Below are 23,292 nucleotides of genomic sequence, written 5' to 3'. Positions count from 1 at the left end.
TAAAAACTGGTAAAGAATATTTCATTACATATGTTTGACATATGCTGCTGGCCTGAGTGAGGCAGTAACATATTCCTCTTAATTATTAGTGGTTTTGTTGGAAGTATGTATGATAGTGTTTATATATTGTGCAGTCAATTAAAAAATATAAGTAACATTAGCATGAAAACAATAAAGTCATATTAGCATGAAAACAATAAAGTGTTGTTAAAATGAAAACAATAAAGCAACGTTAACATGAAAACAATAAAGTATTGTTAACATGAAAACAAAGTATTGTTAAAATGAAAACAATAAAGCAATGTTAGCATGAAAACAAAGTGTTGTTAACATGAAAACAAAGTGTTAAAATGAAAATAAAGTAATATTAACATAAAAAATAAAACAATGTTAGCACAAAAACAATAAAGTATTGTTAACATGAAAGCAATAAAGTGTTGTTAAAATGAAAACAATAAAGCAACGTTAACATGAAAACAATAAAGTGACATTAAAATAAAAAAATAAAGCAATGTTAGCATGAAAACAATAAAGGAACATTAGCATGAAAACAATAAAGTGTTGTTAAAATGAAAACAATAAAGCAATGTTAGCATGAAAACAATGAAGTAATGTTAGCATGAAAACAATAAAGTAACGTTAGCATGAAAACAATAAAGCAATGTTTGCATGAAAACAACAAAGTAATGTTAGCACTTTGAAAATCTTGCTGTTTCCTCATGGTATACTAAACACTGGACTGTGTTGTATACAGGCAATACAGGATTTAATCAGTATTATTGATCAGCTACACAGGATCATTTTTACTCCAACAGATTATAAACAGAACAGCGTGATGGATTTTCCACCCAAAGCCACCAGTTTACACAGAAACACACTGAAACTACTCATCAAATTGATCACCAGAATTTTGATCACAGTCTGACAAACATTTGCAGCCTTAAACACGTAATAAAATAATAATGTATTAGCAACTCCGTTCCTGAAAAGAATTCAGTACACATGCAAAACAACAGTTTTCATGATGAATAATTCAGCCAGCGAAGATGACTGTTATTAAAAGCTACAAACTGACAAATCTATAAGCTAATTAGGAAAAAGTTGTACTTACAGCTGGTCAGTTATATCAAACCCAATCTGTGACTATTTGTATATTTATTTCGGCTTAGAAAATGTCATATTTAAAGATTTGGGTTTGAATAGATTAGCTGGCTAAAGCTCAGATAATGTTTATAATTAAAAAACAAACCCATAATTTTCTCTAACAAAAAAATATTGGTTATCAATTGATGTGCCTCTGATGCTAATGTTTGCCTTCAAAAACAGATATTTCCTGGCAATAAAACAAAGAGCAAGAGATCAAAGAAAGCACAGATGACAAGAGTATGTAAATAATATTAATTTAGATTATAATAGAACACAATATTATATAAAATAACAGCGCTGTGTCCACTGCAGGATCCAAGGTGTGCAGTAAGGCCGGACACCCCGACCGGATCTTCGTGGTGGAGTTCCGGCCAGACTCGGACTCCCAGTTTGTGTCGGTAGGAATCAAACATGTGAAGTTCTGGACGCTAGCCGGCGGCGCTCTGATGTACAAGAAGGGCGTGGTGGGGACGGTGGAGGACGGCAGGATGCAGACGATGCTGTCTGTCGCCTTCGGTGCTGTGAGTTGCAATGTTACAATTTCATTTGGCAGGTGCTTTTATCCAAAGTGACGTATACATGACAGTCAATACAACACAAGCAAGGATCTAGTCAGGAGAGAATAACACGAGTGAGTGCCATAAAGCTAAGTTCAGGTCTGATAGGACATTGGTGCCAAGAGGTGGTGCATAGAGTGCATAGAAGTGAATAATCATGCTTTAAGTCCATCAGGTCTGGAGGTGTTTGTGAAAGAGCTGGGTCTTTAGTTTCTCTTAAAGATTGAGAGGGACTTTATGGATTGAACAGAGCTTGGTAACTTGTTCCACCACCAGGGAACTACAGAGGAGAAGAGTTTGGCTAGCAACGTGAGGCCCTGTTGTGGTGGTGCTACCAGGCGTCTTTCATTGGCAGAGTGTAGTGAGTGTAGACCTGAATGAGGGAGTTCAGGTAGAGGAAGTTGCTGTCCTTTAAGCAAGCGTCAAGGTTTTGAATTTGATGCAGGCAGCAACTGGGAACCAATGGAGGGATATGCAAAATGCAGCAAAATGATGTGCTGTTTTGGGCTGGTTGAAGACCAGATGTGCTGCTGCAATCTGGATCATCTAAACATGCATGAGGGAGACCTGCCAGTAAGGAGTTGCAGTAGTCAATGCAAGATATTACGAGAGCCTGTACCAGGAGTTGTGCTGCATGCTCAGACAGGGAGGGTCTGATCTTCCTGATGCTGTTCAGATTCAAATCAACACGACTGAGCAATCAAAGCCACATGAACCTTAAAGATTAGTTGGTCATCAATCATGGTTTCTCTCCAGTATGGACTCTTGAGTGGATCTTGAGATTCCCCTTGTTTGGTAAAACTTTTCCAACAAACATTGAAACCAAATGGTTTCTATCCTGTATGGATTCAAAGCACCATATTTTCTCAAATAAAAGACGGGGAGTGGTTGACACCAACAAATAGAGGCCCACCCCCAAAACAGGCTGAGGAAGAAACAATGGTGGATAAACTCTGTTATATACAGTGCGTATGTCTAGCCGACTGTCACAGGTAGGGGAGGGGGGCAGAGGAGATGCGATATTGTTTAAATAAGGGGATAACAGTGCATATTTTATTAATAACGCTCTCTTTAATAGTTAACGCTCTCTGCAAATATGGAGAAAAGACTGAAAGTCATAAGACTAACTCCTCCCTCCTTAATAAATCATTGGCATGTGTGCATCTTACGTGTCGTGCCATATTTCTCTCCCTCCCTCCGACTCTCAGAGACAGAAAGTGAAGCAGATTTGTTTATTCAACCCAAACAGAAAATGTCCCAACTGTACAGTAGCAGTTAGCAGTGGAGCGTGTCAGTCGGAGTGTTTTTGTGTGTTGTGTGCTTCAGCCTCTGACTGAACTCAGAACTCACCAGAGCGTGACCCTTCGTATCCTGGGACCATTACATGCCTGTGTAAGGGGAACATGCCCTCTCAGACGGGATTATTCAGACACACATAAACTTACCTGAAGAGTGACAGAGAATGTGTGTTTGCAGAATAACTTGACCTTCACCGGAGCCATTAACGGGGATGTGTATGTGTGGAGGGACCACTACCTGCTGAGGGTGGTGGCGAAGGCTCACACCGGGCCGGTTTTCACCATGTACACCACGCTGAGAGATGGACTCATTGTCACCGGCGGCAAGGAGAGGCCGTGAGTAACACACCAACAGCAGATTTACACATACATTGGAAATTTAATTATACCCAATTTTACCTGAATTAGAGTAAAAAATCGTAGTCCTTCTATGAGTCATAACTCGGCTGTGTGTGTGTTTGTCAGGACTAAGGAAGGCGGTGCGGTGAAGCTCTGGGATCAGGAGATGAAACGTTGTCGAGCGTTCCAGCTGGAGACGGGGCAGCAGGTGGAGTGTGTCCGGACTGTCTGCAGGGGCAAGGTGAGAACTTTTGAGTTTTTGATCTTCACCCTTCCGGCCTCTCTCCATCTCGCCTTCCTCTTCATCGGACCCTCCTCTCCCTCAGGGTAAGATCCTGGTGGGCACGAAGGACGGGGAGATCATCGAGGTCGGGGAGAAGAACGCGGCGTCCAACCTGCTGCTGGACAGTCATGCTCGGGGAGGAATCTGGGGTCTGACCGCTCATCCTGCTAAAGAGCTCTGCATCACCGCCAGCGACGACGCCACCATCAGACTCTGGGACCTCACAGACAAGGTACACAAACACACACACACACAAGTCCAACTTCCAATTTCCAGCTATACTACTAGAAATTGGAAATAAATGATAAAACATTAGTATCAGATGTGTGGTAATTCTGTTCTGTTTCCTTATCTCTCTGTGTAGAAACTGTTGAACAAGGTGTGTGTCGGCCACGCCGCCCGCTGTGTGAGCTACAGCGCAGATGGAGAGATGCTGGCTGTTGGGATGAAGAACGGCGAGTTCCTCCTCCTCCTCGCCAACTCGCTCAAGATGTGGGCAAAGAAACGAGACCGCAGCCACGCCATCCAGGACATCCGGTAGGAGAGAGTGTAGAGGGACTGACAGGAACTCTTTTAATGGCGTCATCTTGTTGTGTTCTCTTCTTCTGCAATGGTTTAATGGCACCAACTAGAGGATTAGCACCACCTGCTGTTTATCATTACGAACCACCTCCTAATATTCAAAGAAACTGCAGTGGATTTAAATGTGCATTAATTTGATTTCCTTTTTCAGACACTCTGGAAATTTGATTAAAATACCTAACATGTTTGTGTGTGCAGGTTCAGTCCAGACCGGCGGTTGTTGGCGGTTGGTTCGGTGGAGAACACGGTGGATGTTTACGATGTGAGTGGAGGACCGAGTCTGAACCGACTGGCTTACTGCAGTGACATCCCTGCTTTCATCCTGCAGCTCGACTTCTCTGCTGACAGCTGCAATATACAGGTATATACACATACTATACATACTGCTGTTACATACAAGTATATACACATACTATACATACTGCTATTATATACAGGTATATACACATACTGTACATACTGCTGCTATATACAGGTATATACACATACTACACATACTGCTGTTATATACAAGTATATACACATACTATACATACTGCTATGATATACAGGTATATACACATACTATACATACTGCTGTTATATACAGTTATATACACATACTGTACATACTGTTATATACAGGTATATACACATACTATACATACTGCTGTTATATACAGGTATATACACATACATCTATATACATGTATATACACATACTATACATACTGCTGTTATATACAGGTATATACACATACATCTATATACATGTATATACACATACTATACATACTGCTGTTATATACAGGTATATACTCATATTGTACATACTGCTGTTATATACAGGTATATACACATACTGCTATATACAGGTATATACACATACTGCTATATACAGATATATACACATTCTGCTATATACAGGTATATACACATTCTGCTATATACAGGTATATACACATACTGTACATACTGCTGTTATATACAGGTATATACACATTCTGCTATATACAGGTATATACAGATACTGCTATATACAGATATATACACATTCTGCTATATACAGGTATATACACATTCTGCTATATACAGGTATATACACATACTGTACATACTGCTGCTATATACAGGTATATACACATACTGTACATACTGCTATATACAGGTATATACACATATTGTACATACTGCTTTTATATACAGGTATATACACATTCTGCTATATACAGGTACATACACATACTGTACATACTGCTGTTATATACAGGTATGTACACATAGTGTACATACTGCTGCTATATACATGTATATACACATTCTGCTATATACAGGTATATACACATATTATACATACTGCTGTTATATACAGGTATATACACATACTGTACATACTGCTGTTATATACAGGTATATACACATACTGCTATATACAGGTATATACACATACTGTACATACTGCTGTTATATACAGGTATATACTCATTCTGCTATATACAAGTATATACACATACTATACATACTGCTGCTATATACAGGTATATACACATACTGTACATACTGCTATATACAGGTATATACACATATTGTACATACTGCTGTTATATACAGGTATATACACATTCTGCTATATACAGGTATATACACATACTGTACATTCTGCTATATACAGGTATATACACATACTGCTATATACAGATATATACACATTCTGGAATATACAGGTATATACACATTCTGCTATATACAAGTATATACACATACTGTACATCCTGCTGTTATATACAGGTATATACACATTCTGCTATATACAGATATATACACATTCTGCTCTATACAGGTATATACACATTCTGCTATATACAGGTATATACACATACTGTACATACTGCTGTTATATACAGGTATATACACATTCTGCTATATACAGGTATATACACATACAGCTATATACAGATATATACACATTCTGCTATATACAGGTATATACACATACTGTACATACTGCTATATACAGGTATATACACATACTGATATATACAGGTATATACACATACTGTACATACTGCTGTTATATACAGGTATATACACATTCTGCTATATACAGGTATATACACATACTGATATATACAGGTATATACACATACTGTACATACTGCTGTTATATACAGGTATATACACATACTGTACATACTGCTATATACAGGTATATACACATACTGATATATACAGGTATATACACATACTGTACATACTGCTGTTATATACAGGTATATACACATTCTGCTATATACAGGTATATACACATACTGATATATACAGGTATATACACATACTGTACATACTGCTGTTATATACAAGTATATACACATTCTGCCATATACAGGTATATACACATACAGCTATATACAGATATATACACATATTATACATACTGCTGTTATATGCAGGTATATACACATACTGTACATACTGCTATATACAGGTATATACACATACTGTACATACTGCTGTTATATACAGGTATATACACATTCTGCTATATACAGGTATATACACATACTGCTATATACAGATATATACACATTCTGGTATATACAGATATATACACATTCTGCTATATACAGGTATATACACATACTGTACATACTGCTGTTATATACAGGTATATACACATTCTGCTACATACAGGTATATACACATACTGTACATACTGCTATATACAGGTATATACACATACTGTACATACTGCTGTTATATACAGGTATATACACATTCTGCTATATACAGGTATATACACATACTGCTATATACAGATATATACACATTCTGGTATATACAGATATATACACATTCTGCTATATACAGGTATATACACATACTGTACATACTGCTGTTATATACAGGTATATACACATTCTGCTATATACAGGTATATACACATACTGCTATATACAGATATATACACATTCTGGAATATACAGATATATACACATTCTGCTATATACAGGTATATACACATACTGTACATACTGCTGTTATATACAGGTATATACACATTCTGCTACATACAGGTATATACACATACTGTACATACTGCTGTTATGTACAGGTATATACACATTCTGCTATATACAGGTATATACACATATACATACTGCTGTTATATACAGGTATATACACATACTGTACATACTGCTATATACAGGTATATACACATTCTGATATATACAGGTATATACACATACTGTACATACTGCTGTTATATACAGGTATATACACATTCTGCTATATACAGGTATATACACATACTGCTATATACAGGTATATACACATACTGCTATATACAGGTATATACACATTCTGCAATATACAGGTATATACACATACTGTACATACTGCTGTTATATACAGGTATATACACATACTGTACATACTGCTATATACAGGTATATACACATACTGCTATATACAGGTATATACACATACTGCTATATACAGGTATATACACATTCTGCAATATACAGGTATATACACATACTGTACATACTGCTGTTATATACAGGTATATACACATACTGTACATACTGCTATATACAGGTATATACACATACTGATATATACAGGTATATACACATACTGTACATACTGCTGTTATATACAGGTATATACACATTCTGCTATATACAGGTATATACACATACTGATATATACAGGTATATACACATACTGTACATACTGCTGTTATATACAGGTATATACACATTCTGCTATATACAGGTATATACACATACTGCTATATACAGGTATATACACATACTGTACATAATGCTATATACAGGTATATATACATACTGTACATACTGCTGTTATATACAGGTATATACACATTCTGCTATATACAGGTATATACACATTCTGCTATATACAGGTATATACACATACTGTACATACTGCTGTTATATACAGCTATATACACATTCTGCTGTTATATACAGATATATACACATACTGCTATATACAGATATATACACATTCTGCTATATAGAGGTATATACACATACTGTACATACTGCTGTTATATACAGGTATATACACATACTGTTGACTGCTGTTATATACACAAGCAGGAACTGTACATGTACACAGTTTATATATATGTATATAGTATGCAGTCTATATACAGTACCCATCTATGACTTCAGTAACCTAACATTGTGTGTGTGTGTGTGTGTGTGTGTGTGTGTGTTTGTGTGCAGGTGTCCACAGGAGCTTATAAGCGGCAGGTATTTGAGGTTCCTTCAGGGAAGCTGGTGAGCGACCAGGCAGTCATTGACAGAATCACCTGGGCTACCTGGACCAGGTAACACACACACACACACACACACACACACACACACACACACACACACACACACAGGATTCAAATGAGTTTAGGAATTAAATTAATCTAAAACTCAAAAGCCAAAAATCACAGAATAACATCAATTTCCACAGTTTCAGTCAGTCAGGATCAGTGAGATAAATACGCATCAGCTGACTCTGTTGCATATGATGATGTTTGATATGAGTCTCATACAACAAAGATCTGAGTGAACTGTTTCATAGTCTGTATCTGCTGCAAGAGTAGATCCTGAGAATAAATAAATGAAATAACATATCAACATAACAGGCATTCAGAAATACTATGTTCTGTTCTGATCCGATACACACCTGCAAACAGACAAAATACAGATTAAGAGAAGCTTGTGTCGACCCAACAAATGAATAAATGAGTACAGGATCAAACAAACACTTACTGTACTGTATCTCCTGAATTCAGCTGCAAGAAGGCTTTTACTGTGAAATCCCTTAAAGTCATACATCCACCAACTGTAAAAGAAAAGTGCAACCGTTCAAAACTATGAACAGACAGCTCCACCATCACAAACAGCAGCTGCTAAACAGTTAACGCTTCGCACCCGACGGATGTAATTTGCAGCAGTAAACACACTCCTTCTTCTTGGAAGCTGGAACACACAGACATGATACACATCTTGTTAGATTCAGCGTGGCTATAAATATCTCTGATGTGAACTTGAACTAGATTATCCCCCAATAAAACACAAAGAATAACAGTAAGAGAATATTCTATTCTGTTTTATGTGACATCACTGAGGCTCAGAATGTCAGAATGTGTGACACTCTCCTCCATCCATTCCTGTACAGAAAACCTGTGGACAGAACTCAACAGTTTTAAACAGCACAAAACTATTTTTCACAAAAAAACATATACAGTACAACTCACATGCAGATTGATGCATTTCAGAGTAACTCAACTTATTCTGAAAATAACAACATATGACATGTAGTGACTCTGCTAAAAGCCTGTAAACAAGGAGAGTGAAAACAGAGCGAAAAGAAAAGCAAAGGACTGAAGGGGTTAAAATCCAAAATCATAACCAAAGTGAGTTCATTTGTTTTGAATCACTTTTTGTCTTTTCTCTCCCTCAGTGTTCTGGGAGATGAAGTTCTGGGGATTTGGCCGCGAAATGCAGACAAAGCCGACGTCAACTGTGCATGTGTGTCGCATGCCGGCCTCAACATCGCCACGGGCGACGACTTCGGATTGGTCAAACTCTTCGACTTCCCCTGCACTGAGAAGTTTGTGAGTTGCTGACATTTTCATTTGAAAATAGTTTGATCAAAGTTGTCCCTGTTATGGCAGGTTACATGTGTTAGGCCACATAAATTAACCAATTAAAACCAATTAATTACAGTAATTAGTAGCCAATTACAGACAAATGGTAGGAAATACCCAATACAAAGGCATAGGTTGTGTTTGGGGACATACAAATATGGAATGTACCAAGTTTGGTGAAGATTGGATGAAATATGGAGAATGGAAAGTGAAAACTATGTACAGCAAAAAATTTAAAATGGTGGCACATTTTCGTGGTGTGAGTGGGCGTGGCTTATATCAATCTATTAAACTCAATTCAATGAATCCACATGAGTTATTAGCTAAAACATGCAGAGTGTCCTAACTGACCAAGGACCAATAACATGTTTCTTCTTTAGCGTGTATAATTTTAGAGATACTGAGTATTGATTTTATATGTATTGATGTATTTATTTAGTGTAGTATTATAAAAATATTTTTATATTTTTTGTTAGCAAGAGCAATAACAATTCTTCAAACTGTTTTATTTTTTTACATACGTTTTTCTTGTCATTTCTATTTTTGACACTCAGGGTGTAAAATTTTGATGATGACAGGATTGTTTCACCAAACATTAAAATAAGCTTATACACAATGTCAAGGTCAAAGGTCACAGCTCGATGATGGTGAAGAAGTGAAGTTGAAGTACTTTTATTTATTTATTTTTCTACAGGCCAAACACAAGCGCTACCTCGGCCACTCGGCTCATGTGACCAACATCCGCTTCTCCCACGACGACAAATACGTGATCAGCACAGGAGGAGACGACTGCAGGTAAACCGATCGCTGATCAATAACACCTGACGATCACCTCAAACACAGCTGGAATAGTTTGAACAGTTTACTTCAGCCTTAAAAAGATAAAATATCAAATTATTTCTCTTTCAAATGTAATGATTTACTGCTCAATTTATCAAATGTATGCTTAATTAAAAATAATCTGCATTTATGAAATATTATTATTAAATATTACCACATTTATTAATATTAATATTATGTACACAAACACATTTATATAATGTAAAAGCACACTTTCACCCACATATACTCAGCTATATATAAAGTAACACTTGTGCAGGAGAGGTAGGAAGCTAAAAACTAAAGAATTACATGAAATAAAACGATGGGAATGATATATATATATGATAATGTGATGATGAGGGAACGAGGGAAAAATAATTACAAAATAAAGAAAAAAATGAAACTCAAAGGCTTGTATTAGATGTGTAAAAAATCAGTTTTAGTTATGTTTTAAATTTGACTAGAAAATAACTGACACAAAAATCCTCATTTTCATGTAAAATAAGATAATTAATAGAAACAGTAGAAAATAAATAAACAGTAGAATAAATACAACAAAATAAGAAATGTATTTGAAGTTACAAGGTTAGTCGTAGTATTAAAGTCAAACTGAACCTAAGATATCTATATTGTACATATGTAGGATACATAATAGAGCTGCAAGGACTGACGGAATAATATTTTTTAAATTAATTACAAACTATTATTATATTATATTGTTTTAGCTGTTTTTTTAAGCATAAAATGCTTAAAAATTCTCTGGTTCCAGCTTCAAAAAAGTGATGATTTATGCTGATGAATATCTTTGGCTGAAGCTAAACGATTGTTTTCATTATTGATTCATCTGTAGATTATTTTTTTAAATTAATCGATTACTTGTTTCGTCTATAAAGTGTCAGAAATTTGTTAAAAAGGCCTTGCATGTACAAAAAAAATTGGCTAAGGCTGCAACTTATCATAATTTATGTTTATGTTTTATGTTTATAATTTAAGTTTATGGTGAAGTCTTCAATTTAGTTGTTTTGTCTGACTAACAGTTCAAAACATAAAGATATTCAATTTACTTTCAAATATTACAAAGAAAAAATAGCAAATTGTCACAACTGAGCAGCTGGAATCAAAGAACGTTTGCCATTTTTGCTTTGAAAAACTATTGAAACGATTAATTGATTATCAAAATAATTTTCTTTCTATCAACCAATCGTTGCAGCTTTATAATTGGCAGATAATGAAGATAATCATTAGTTGCAGCTCTAATATACAATATGTATGCATCTGGTATAATAGTAAATACAAAATATATGAATAATGTAGTATTAGTAGTATATAAAAAAATGGCATTAAGATCCAAAATGTAATTCCAAGAGTAAAATCTGCAGCAGTTGAGTTTTATTCATCTAATCTTTAACTGTTATAATGTTTTTTCAGTGTGTTTGTGTGGAAATGCCTGTAAAACACAGAGATTTCTGTCGTCTGCTGACGCTTTGAGCCAAAGCACCTTCACAGCACCACAAGTGGATCCAGCAGGAATCAAACCCACAACCTGAACCCGAAGTTCCCTGAAGAGTTTCAACACTGAAGACGAAAAGAAGACTGATACCGACACACAAAAAAAAAACTTCAGTGACGAGACACGACTTTCAGGAGACATTTCATATCTGCTCTGGTCGTCTTCAGCGTCGTCTTTATGATGGCGAAGCAGAAAACTACAGACTGCAGACAAACACCTCAGACGCTTCGTGATGGATCACATGACCCTGAACACGAACACGACACAAAGAGGTGTAAAGAATTGCTCAGTTTCCACCAAAAACCCTCTGAACCAGAGCAGAGAAGCAGACTTGGTTGTGTTTTTGTTTTTGGTTCATTTGGACGGTTCAGTTAGACGCCAACCACCGGGGCTTTAAAAGTAAAAGTCCGTCCATCTCCTTCTACCCAGAAAGCCTTGCATGGGGTTTTTTCACCTCAGATGACGCATGAGGTGCACTTCCTGCAGAAACAAGTAAGAAAGTGTTGAGCACATCTGGCCTGTAGCTCCAGTTTGCATACATTTGAGAGTTTTGTGGTGACAAATACATTCCAGACGCAGCCTGAAAAATAAAAATAAATGGAGAAGCTATCATGTAGTTGATTGAAACCCATTTCCTCTATGAAAACAGCATCTTATTTCAGTAATCATGAATGCATTAATCTCAAACACAAACTGGAGTTCAGTCTGGTTCTGAGTCGGTCACATTATGAACTACGGAGACGCTGAAACAGCTCGAGTTGTCCTGTCTGAAGTTTCCTCTCATCTGTGATTCTGTTCTTTTCAGACACAGTAACGAGGCTACAGAGCTGCTTTCAGGTCATGGCTGGAAAAATCATTTAAAGGATAGGTTCTGTTTTTAAAAGTCTGTCTTAATATGTACATGGAGAAAGGTCTTGGTCGCTAAATCAAGTCGGTATCTTCCGAAGTTGCAGTCAAATTCTTTCTGTTACTGCAGAATGTAGTTCCTTGCTTATTTGTGGCGGAGGGATACATTCTGGTATTTGCCTGTAAGTTTGATGACATTACCCAGCTTTCACCACTCAAGACGTGCCCAGAGGAAACTTCCAAGGGATCTTTTTCTCTCCAGATTTGATAGCTGAAGTATCATATTTTGCTGTTTTTAGACACAAATTATTTGGTAACAACCTGCTCCTCATTGGGTTTTTCCATCAGCCCGGGACGGTCCTCTTCAGCCGCTTTGTGCCAAGCCAACCCACGATGAAATGTTTCTACTACAGCCTCAAAACAGGGGATAGCCATGGCGACCCCCTCCCTTCCTCCTCTTCTCAAACAAGCGGTGTGTTGTGAGAGAAAACTGAGTTTTTAAAAGTCTCGGCTCTCAGTACTTTTGTCGCTTGTAACTGAATTTTTTGTGGTTTAAAGTTTAGCTTCTCTCCTCTGTTCCTGTTGGTACTTTCAGATATTATTATTATCTTTACAGTTTCTTGATGGCTTTCAGCTGTTTCAGAGCTGTATTAAGTTACCGATGATGAAAACCCAACCCGGTTATAAATACTGCAGCGAGGAAGAGTACAAGCAGAAACAGCCACAGTGAGAAGTTAGATGAAGAGCTGTAGACAGCAGGCTCTTAATGCGGTTTCTGCCAGCAGCTTTGAAAGGAACAACATGAGCAAATGTGTTCCAGAGATTTCCTTTGAGAGATCCTGAAAAGACCGATTTGGGCCGAGAGACCAAGAATGGCCAAAAACACAGCGTGTAACGTGAGTAAAAAGACAGCTCCAGCAATAAATCTACGTGCGACTAGCAGAATGTAACCCATTGCTGCAGTAATAACTCAGTATGGCGAGGATCAGTATAGTCAGGAGCAGTATGGCGAGTAGGAATTGTTACAGCGACCAAGACCTATTTCCACATATGTATGGGCATGTCGGTATTTTGTTACATCAGACTTGAAAAAACCTGAACCCTATCCTTTACAGTAAGTGAGAAAAGTGAAATTTACAGAATGCTTAATTGTAAACAAAACTAATCACAAACATTTAATAGGACAAACAGTAACGTGGTCAAGTTCTGCTCATGGTTAATACCAGATCCAGTTTTATACAGTTCAACACTGGATTATAATTTCAACCAGACTGATCTGATTAAGCTGCTGAGACAATACTGCTGTTAGAAATGATATAAGTCATTATGGATATTGGACCATGAGAAAAGTGAAACTGCTTTACAAAAAATTGGGTTCAGGTTCATATTTATAGAAACCCCCTGAGGTTTGTCTGTCACCGAGAGAAGAAACTTGACATTTAATTTAAAATCACTCTTCATTTCAAAGAGCCTTTACTGTATCTGTCGTCAGATGTCATCACACTTAAGTGCCTTTCTGGATCTTTCTACCTGTGTTTGTTTGTTTCTTTTTGGGGATGGGGGATTTCATACACAATTTTTGTTTATCCATTACCAAACTTATTTTGTACTCTTGTCTGGTGCTACACTGAGAATGTTCATTCATCCAAAAATGGACGAAAAAAAAAAGCATTTTTTGCTTCGCTGCTTCTTTTTGTTTTACAGACATGAAACATCCAAAGCATCGTGATCATAAAATAAATAAATAATACAAAATAATACAAAATACATGTTAAGAGGAATATTTATGGAAATATCTAAATGTTATTTATGCCTAATTTATACCTGTGGACATGAAGTGTGGATGAGTTTTGTGTCTGAACTGTTGAATATTAACTTGTAACTGTTGTGAAAAGTGTGTTTGTGTGAAGACAAATAGAAGAAAAAGACAGTTTCACCAGCTGATTGTAAATCCATCACTAAGTTATTGTGTAAAGTCATAGTGACTGCTAACTAGTTTCAAACTAGTGATTTACTAAATAAAGTTGCACTGTTCAAACTTAATAAATGTCTTATCTAGAAGTGACTGTAGCATCATGAGCTGTAACATAACTTCCAAAAATAACAGTTTTAGGGGCCAAAATATAAAATAAAGTCAACTGCCAATCCTTTGGGAATGTAGGTATGAATTTGTTTTATTTCTATCTGCATACTTGGAGAAACATGTGTTTTAGAATTAGTGGTATTCATGCAGTTTACAGTGAGAGGAAAATATCCCATTATGCTAATTGTTATTTGATCATTTAGTCTAAAGTTATTAGCATAACATTTTTGTGTTTTTTTGGCTTGAATTGTGAAGTGTCAGGTCAGATATGTCGACCATATTCCATATTAACTTTTTCACTCTTCAATCTAAATATTCAAGTCAAATATTAGCAGGCTAATGTTAGTTTTGTCAGTTGGTTCTTTCAGCGTGTTAATGTAACAGTTTCACCTGCAATTGGTAGCTGTATTTAGTAACAACTCTATGTGACAACTAGCTTGTGGTATAATTACTTATTATTACTTATTTATCCTTAACTAATTTAGTGATGTGTAAATCTGCACTTAGTAAACACTTTAGTAATGTGCAAATCAGTTAAATATCTATAATGTCATATCCAATTAAGCTAACAGACGTTATTTGATCATTTAGTCTGACATTATTAGCATCAAGTTTAGTAATTTTAGGTATGTTGTGTTTTTTCTGTTAAATGAAAGCGTCATGTATGACCATATTCAATATTACCTCTTCTACTATTCAATTTTAGTTAGCTTTAGTTCAACCTTAGCCTCATTATACCATCTGTGTTTACTAAGTGCAGATTGATGCATCACTTAATTAAGATGAGTTGTTACTAAATATTTACACCCACTAACTGCCAGGTGGAACCGTAACTGATGAAGCTAACGTTAGCTTGCTAATATCTGAGCCATTTTAAACTGAAGAGTAAAAGAGGTAATACTGAATGTGGTCGACATATCTGACCTGACACTTCACAGAAAGCAAACAAACAATTATTAGCGTAACACAAATGTTACGCTAATAATGTTGGACTACTAATACTGAATACTACTAGTTTTAACACATATTTCTTCAGCTAGGTAGATGGAAATAAAACAAAGTCACACAAACATTCATAAAGAATTGGCAGTTTCCTTATTTTGTCTTTTATCCCCTAAAACTGTTATTTGTTAAATTTAAATTTATGTTACAGCTTGCGATGCTACAGTACAGTCACTTAATAAACGGCGCTACAGACGTTTCCTGGCAACCTGTTTACATATTACTGAAGTGTTTACTACATAAGACATTTCTTAATGTTTTGATGTTGCAACCTGATTTAGTAAATCACTAGTTTGAAACTAGTTGATAGTCACAAAGAACTCAAGAAATATTTTGCACACAAACTTAGTGATGGATTCACTATCGACTGGTACAATCTAATCCTGATTCGTTGACTCATTTACCTCGACACACTCACTTTCCCAGAGGTCAATCAAGTAATCGGCGAAATCATCCAAAACACCAGATGTGTCCCTTCCGGTTTGAAAAGAAAAGAGTGAGATCAGTCAGGCTTTTAAAACATCTGAAAAAAATCCACAATGAATTAAAGTTTTATCAGTCCCTCCAGGAAATTGCGATTTTACGATCACAATAATTAACACAAATTATGGAAATCTCTGCGATATTTGCGAGAGCTTGCAATTTGCTAAATTACTGCAACATTTCTGCATGAAACGGCCAAATCATATGATATGCCATATCACATATGACTCTTCATTGGTAGTAGTTTAAAAAAAAAAATCTTATTATTTTCCTTTGCTGGCAATTTTTTCCATTTCCCACAATTTTACCATAAAAAGAGCACATAAAACATTGAGAAGTGTATTGCAATTTTTGAGAAAAGCTGCTGTAAAATCAAACATTTGTGGCCACAATAATCACAAAAAAACCCCTGCAAAATCCTGGAGGGACTGTTTTATATTTAGCTGGCAGGGATCTTCACTTCATGGATCACTAATAAATTTAAGGTTAGGGATCAAAGGTCACTGCACCAGAATACAAACAGAGCCAGCTGGAAAAACTTCAGAAACAAAAAAATCCAAACATGTACTGTCTCATCAATAACATGAGGTTGAAGCTCTAAAAATGAAATCCTCACAGTACGATGAAGGTTTTAGGATCTCATTCTCAGCATCTGCTGCAGCAACTTACATAAAACTTCTTTAATATTTTGGGAAATATTTTCATCTAAGTTACATTTGACAAATTCAATAGATAAAAAAGCTTCTTTTGGCTATATGTGAAAGACCAGAAAGGGACATGGAGGGAAACTGTTTTTAAGCTATTTTAATGTCACCATTACAAAGAGGTTTTCTTGAGATTGCAAGATAATAAACATAGTTTTTCTGTCATTTTGAGAGTAAAAACAGTTTTCATGTGATAACAGGAAAGTCTGAAATAATGACACGCTTAAAAAGAGGATTGTTTGGCACAAAATTTGTCCAAAATGTTTGACCTTGATGTTAAAAAACATTGAATTCCTGTACTCTATAAAACAACACATAACAGTTATTGAAAAAAATACTCATAACTGACGTCTTAATGATGCTAAAAAGGTCCTAAAAGATATTTTCACTGTGCTGTTGATTCAGATTTACTAGTTAACAGTCTGCTGTACAATGTTTGTGCAGCGTGCATGTGTGTGTGTGCAGAAGTTATCAGAAAAATAAAATATAACAGAAGAGGCCAAGGAACACACATGAATAAAAATAAAATTAATAAATGTTGTTGAAGATGTAAAGAAAAAAAAAAAAGAAATTGTTCCTCATATGCTGCACTAGATCGGTTTTAGTTTGCGGTGAAAATGTTTTTATGTGTACAGATTGTTTTTTTGGTTTTCAGATGATTTGTATCATACTGTACATGAAAATATAAATGAGATGCATGAATTTATTTTTAAACCAAAACATGTTTTGTGGATGATGATGATGATGATGATGATGATGAGATTTTATGGTATGAATGACACTCATTTGTTTATTTTTATACCGAGTTCATTGTGATCAAAGAGTGTGCGTGTGTGTGTGTGTGTGTGTGTGTGTGTGTGTGTTAGTCAAGTGTATAAACAGATTAAATGAGACTCGTGCAAGAAAACTGGCTGATGGATTTTTCTTCTGTCTTAGTGACTTAAGGAAACTTTTCACTAATTGAAAGTTCAGGTTTAAGACCTGGTCTTGTCGTAATAAATCTTTGGACCCCAGTTGGAAAAAGTTTCAGATCAGCTCAAGGAAAAACTCCAAAAAAGAATCATCAGGAGTCAGGGTTCAGAGCTGCACAATGTTCTTTAATACCAGCAATAAAGGAGAGCAGTTTACAGTGCACACAAGGTTCACCAAACTCACTCTGAGTTGCTAGGGCCAGTGCTCCTTTTTTTTTTAATACTGTTTGGCTTGCATAGGGCACACCTCTAGTCCAACCTCTTCATACTGGCCAATTACACTGTTAGAAACTCTTTACATCACCTGTTGCAGGCCTAACATCCTTAGGATAGGTTCCAGATAGGCTTGGACATGTCTGGGCATGTTTTGTTTGTCCAGACATGTCCTTTTATTTTTTAAAGCTGTTCAGGTTTCTTTTACACTATTATTTCCAAATTCCTCTTCTGGCTTTAAAGTCATTCTTACCATTTTTCACCCTTATTTCTTGATTATCCCTTGAGGTTATATTTAAAAAATAATGAAGTTTAATACAAACATCCTTACAATTTCATCCAGTGCACTGAGTGTGATTATCTTTAACGTATTATGTGCCCATTCATTAATTACAAAGTTCTGTGAGGTGTACATATAATATGATTAGCATAGTGCTTCATAATAATAACAATTCAATATACTTCTGCTTAAAACTTATAGTATTAATAATAATCATTTTGCATTGCATTTTGTTTCTTTCAGCACATCACAAGTCTTGTAAAATTATACCACAGTCTGATGTGGTCCAGATGAGAAGAAAACTGAAATTGCCATTTTTTTTTCTATTCATAAACTAGTCTTCAAGTTAATCTAGTCCAAGTTTTACAGGTTTGATTGCTGTTTCTACAGTTTTTCAGTAAATGTCAGTTGGGTGTTATGAATGATGAATGATAGACAGGAGACAGCAACACAGTTCATTACCAGAGCAACACTGTTTCAAATAAAATGTCAGTCAAGTTTATCAAATCAATTGACAATTTACCACTCTATTTTTCAATTCACATACATTTCATCACTTCCATTTTTTCCAGTTATTTTTTGCTATTCCCACCCTCAAAATGGCAATTTTGTGTTGTGAATGATGAATGTAAGATGGGAAAATGATGAAACGTGGCTGTTTTCATCTTATCACCACTGTTTTAATCAGATCAGCTTTAAATTGATCAATTTATCAATCTGTTTTTCATTTCACATTTGTTTTCATCACATCCTTTTTTTTATCAGTTAACTTTTGTTACTTCCATTTGGCAGATCCAAATAAATTCCATGAATATATAAATCATTCTGTCATCATTTTTGTATTAGAGCTGCTGTATGTTAGCGTGAGGAGAACATACACACCATGAATGGAAAAGAGAAGATACTGAACCTGTAATTATACAGGGGGGAAAATTACGGAATATTTTCCATCTGACTTTTTGTTGTTACACTACATCAAACTATTAAAGAGGAACTAGACATCTGAAAGCCCCCCTCCACTTAAAAATGTATTTTCTTCTTCTTGTTCTCGTCTCTGTTTAGTTTGTTTTCACATTCGTCTGGTGAAGGAGACTAGTTTGTTGAAGGACAACTAGTTTGGAGCCAGTATGCAACTGGAAACTTGAAACCTCCAGTGCACAAACACTGACTTTACAGTGAAGTAGGAGACATCTGGTGTCCAGCAGGAAAACTTACATATTCATAGATTCTGGATTTTTACTGAGGGCGAACAAGAAGATGTTATTTTAAGGATTTTGATGACGTTAAACCTTTTGTGTCTGGATCTTTAAAAACATATTTATACAGAACAACAAAGAGTTCACCTTGAGAAATGGTGAGAGATTCATCAATGAAACCCTGCAAATTTCAGACCAGTCATATCAAGTGAGTCAAAACAACAACAACAAAAAAAAGATGACTCTAAACTTTCAAAGACTTCAGATCAAGACAACAAAGACGATAATCATTTTTAAACAGAAGCATTTTGGAAACACTCCTAGATGTGCAGTCAAGGACATTTATCTTTTCACAACACTCACGATTCCTTCTGGTCTGATCGATTTTCCAGATCTCACATGCTTTCTTTTCATTAATTGGAATTAATCAAATTTACAGATTTACAATAAAGAAATCTCAAGTCTCTTGAGCTTGTCGATGTACAACAGGTTAGTTAGATAAGTTAAAGTTTAAAAAGGCTCAACATGAGTAAATGAGTTTACTCTCTGTATGTATACTCTCTGTATGGATCAGGACACAACAGACAGATGGCGCCATCTAGTGTAATGATGTCACAACAGCAGGAAGTGAAGGGACTGTTCAACCTTTAAATGCATGTTGAGACTTTGAGCTACACTGTAAAAAAAAAAAAAAAAAAAAAAAAAAAAATGTAAAAAAATTGTAAAAAGTCTGGCAGCAAAAGTTGCCAAACACTTACCGTCAAATAACAGTGAAAAACCTTAGTTATTCTACAAAGATTTATTTTAAAAATACGGATATTTACTTTGGACATTGTCTACATTTTTACAGTCCAACCATTATAAAATAAAAAGAAAATCTCATTATAAAACATTGCTAGAATGTTAAACAAATGTATAAATCTGCACAAAAAATGAAAAAGATTGCAGAACTACCTTAAAATTACCTAATTTGAATGAAGACGCTTGTTTTTATACAGTAATCTTTGGTAAATTCATAGGATTATCCAATCCATTCACAAGAACTCCTCATCAAAGTACAGATTTCTGGATGTAAAACACAGAAAAATTATGTAAAATTACATTCAAATTACTCATTAATGGTATCTTGGGAGCTTTAAGCTTTTATTTTACGTGATTATCCAATCGATTTACAGTAGATCCCTGGTAAATGTTGGTTTTCTACTGTACAAAAAAATGAGATCATGTGATAATAGTTTACAAAACCATAATTTTAATAATCATTAATTTATATAAACATTATTTGATAGTATTTAAAAACAACTATGAAATATATCCACATACATTTCCCCATTAATGTATGAGGTTAATTTTATATAAACATTATTTAACTGTAATTACAAGCAGCTCTCCAATATATTTTCAGGCTTTTCCCATAAATGTATGGAGTATACATTATATAAACATTTTTGACAGTAATTAAAATCAACTCTCCAATATATTTACAGGCTTTTCCCATTAATGTATAGGGTTTACTTTATATAAACATTATGTGACAGTAATTGCAAGCAACTCCCCAATATATCTACAGACATTTCACATTAATATATGGAGTTCTGAATGTACAAAAACCAGAAGGTCTATGTAAAAATACCTTTATATCAACTTTGACACTGAATAAATATATACAATTTTCTACTGAGATTTTACAATATTGTGCAATCCATTCAATACAAATCCCCATTTGAGATGTATGAGATTTCAAGATGTTTAATAACCAGAATATATCATAAAATTACCTTTTAATGCTGGCTTTACAAAGTAATTCTGTAGACATTGCCCAAGCGTAGTATATAGGTACATTTTATGTTTCAGATATGAAAGTTTACTATAGAATAAAGCTTATTTGGGTATTAAAAAATTACCACAAAATTAGTTTCACATTCATTGTATATGAAGCAGCTCCAGACTTTATTCTGGATGGCATCACAAATTTGAATCTTACGTCTCTGCTTTGTGGCTTTGGAAGAAAGTAGTTCATGTTCACAAATATCAGAAGTGGGAGTAAGTTACACATGTGCAAGTCACAAGCAAGTCTCAAGTCTTAACCTTAAAGGCTCAAGCAAGTCTTAAATCACTGTGACTCTCACTGTGACTTAGACTCAAGTAAGCCAAGTCAAGTCAATGCTAAAGGTCTAGCAAGAAAAGTCAGTTAAGTCACAAGTCAGTCACCATGAAAGAAGCACTTAAAACACGAGAGAAAAGGTTACAATGGCAAGCCATGTCATGAGAGAACTGCACATGTTAGTTATTCTCTACAACTAGGGATGGCTATGGTTAGGATTCATAAATACAACTATTTGTGGTTCAGTTCATACCTTGTTTTTTTGTTGTTGTTGTTGTTGTTGTTTTTTTCCATAAAACTAAAGAACATCATGCAGGTTGATTGACTTTATAAATTAATCCGATCTAACATGTTTTCCAGGATCTAGGGTTCATAATTTTGTATTTTATGCAGTATTAATGTGTGTGGATATGTTGTATGACTTCTGCCATTCTGCCACCAGGTTGTGCCTTTGAGTAAGGTGAGAGTTTTGAAGCAGAAATAGTAGAAGAAGAGGAATCAGAAACAGTCTGGTAATATTAAGCTTGAGAGAAAATCAGTGCAGGTATGGGAAAATGCTTTCAACAAGCTTTAAGCTCAATCCTGTCTTGCATTGTTTTCTAGGTCTTGCTAGACACTGTCTTTAAAGCCTGGGTTGTGCACACTTCACTAGAAGCCATCCTATCATGTCTCAAAACATTAACTGTTCATGCTCAATATATACAATAATGAAAATAGGCGATTCAGCTAAATAAAAACTGTCAAGTCTTTTCGAGTCATCTGCCTCAAGTCAAAGTCAAGTCAAGTCTTACAAGTGTTAGTCAACCAAGTCGCGAGTCCTCAAAATTGCGACTTGCGTCAAGTCATGCAACTTGAGTCCCCAACCTCTGACAAATATTTATTGAACTTTCCTTGGCCATGGAAATAGGTGAATCTGCATGCTAAAAAAAGCCTCAAGTTCATGGGACAGATTGAAAGCCACCCACTTCCTTTCAGAATTCCAACGATGGCTATTATCCTGTGCAATGAGCCTCAGCAAGCCTTGTCCTGAGAATACACAAGCAGAAAATATGTATCATGCTCTTAAAAGTACCTGCACACCAACAGGTGTCAATATTGTTGCCTGTATTTTTTTCAATGTACACACAATGGCAACTTTGCCTCTGACCCTCACAGCGGCTGCAGAATTAAATTAGGTAATTTTAAAGTCTTTCTTCAATGTTTTTAATTTGTTT

The 23,292-nt window shown here is 35.4% G+C and overlaps 1 protein-coding gene and 1 long non-coding RNA gene across 4 annotated transcripts in view; one reads left to right on the top strand and one right to left on the bottom strand.

Moving 5' to 3' along the window:
- LOC122996590 (echinoderm microtubule-associated protein-like 6) overlaps window positions 1-12,280 on the top strand; it is a 98,906-nt gene extending 86,626 nt beyond the window's left edge. For both annotated transcript variants that reach the window (XM_044372120.1, XM_044372119.1), the window contains 10 exons: window positions 1,459-1,667; window positions 3,180-3,337; window positions 3,467-3,581; window positions 3,667-3,855; window positions 3,988-4,160; window positions 4,404-4,566; window positions 8,444-8,547; window positions 9,678-9,831; window positions 10,559-10,659; window positions 12,115-12,280. In XM_044372120.1, the coding sequence (XP_044228055.1) occupies window positions 1,459-1,667; window positions 3,180-3,337; window positions 3,467-3,581; window positions 3,667-3,855; window positions 3,988-4,160; window positions 4,404-4,566; window positions 8,444-8,547; window positions 9,678-9,831; window positions 10,559-10,659; window positions 12,115-12,139 (1,391 nt within the window). In that variant the 3' untranslated portion in view covers window positions 12,140-12,280. The remainder of the gene's footprint in view (window positions 1-1,458; window positions 1,668-3,179; window positions 3,338-3,466; window positions 3,582-3,666; window positions 3,856-3,987; window positions 4,161-4,403; window positions 4,567-8,443; window positions 8,548-9,677; window positions 9,832-10,558; window positions 10,660-12,114) is intronic.
- LOC122996689 lies at window positions 8,451-9,326 on the bottom strand. Of its 2 annotated transcripts, none has more exons than XR_006407060.1 (3): window positions 9,146-9,326; window positions 8,984-9,056; window positions 8,451-8,538 (listed from the first exon to the last, which is right to left on the bottom strand). It is a non-coding gene; the product is annotated as an uncharacterized LOC122996689 (long non-coding RNA). The 2 variants fall into 2 exon arrangements; XR_006407061.1 differs by having other exon boundaries at window positions 9,178-9,326.
- Window positions 12,281-23,292: the final 11,012 nt, after the last annotated feature.

This window comes from Thunnus albacares, chromosome 14, assembly GCF_914725855.1.
Source record: "Thunnus albacares chromosome 14, fThuAlb1.1, whole genome shotgun sequence".
NCBI lineage: Eukaryota > Metazoa > Chordata > Actinopteri > Scombriformes > Scombridae > Thunnus > Thunnus albacares.
The sequence above is the reverse complement of the archived record's forward strand: the minus strand, read 5'-3'. Positions and strand labels throughout refer to the sequence as shown.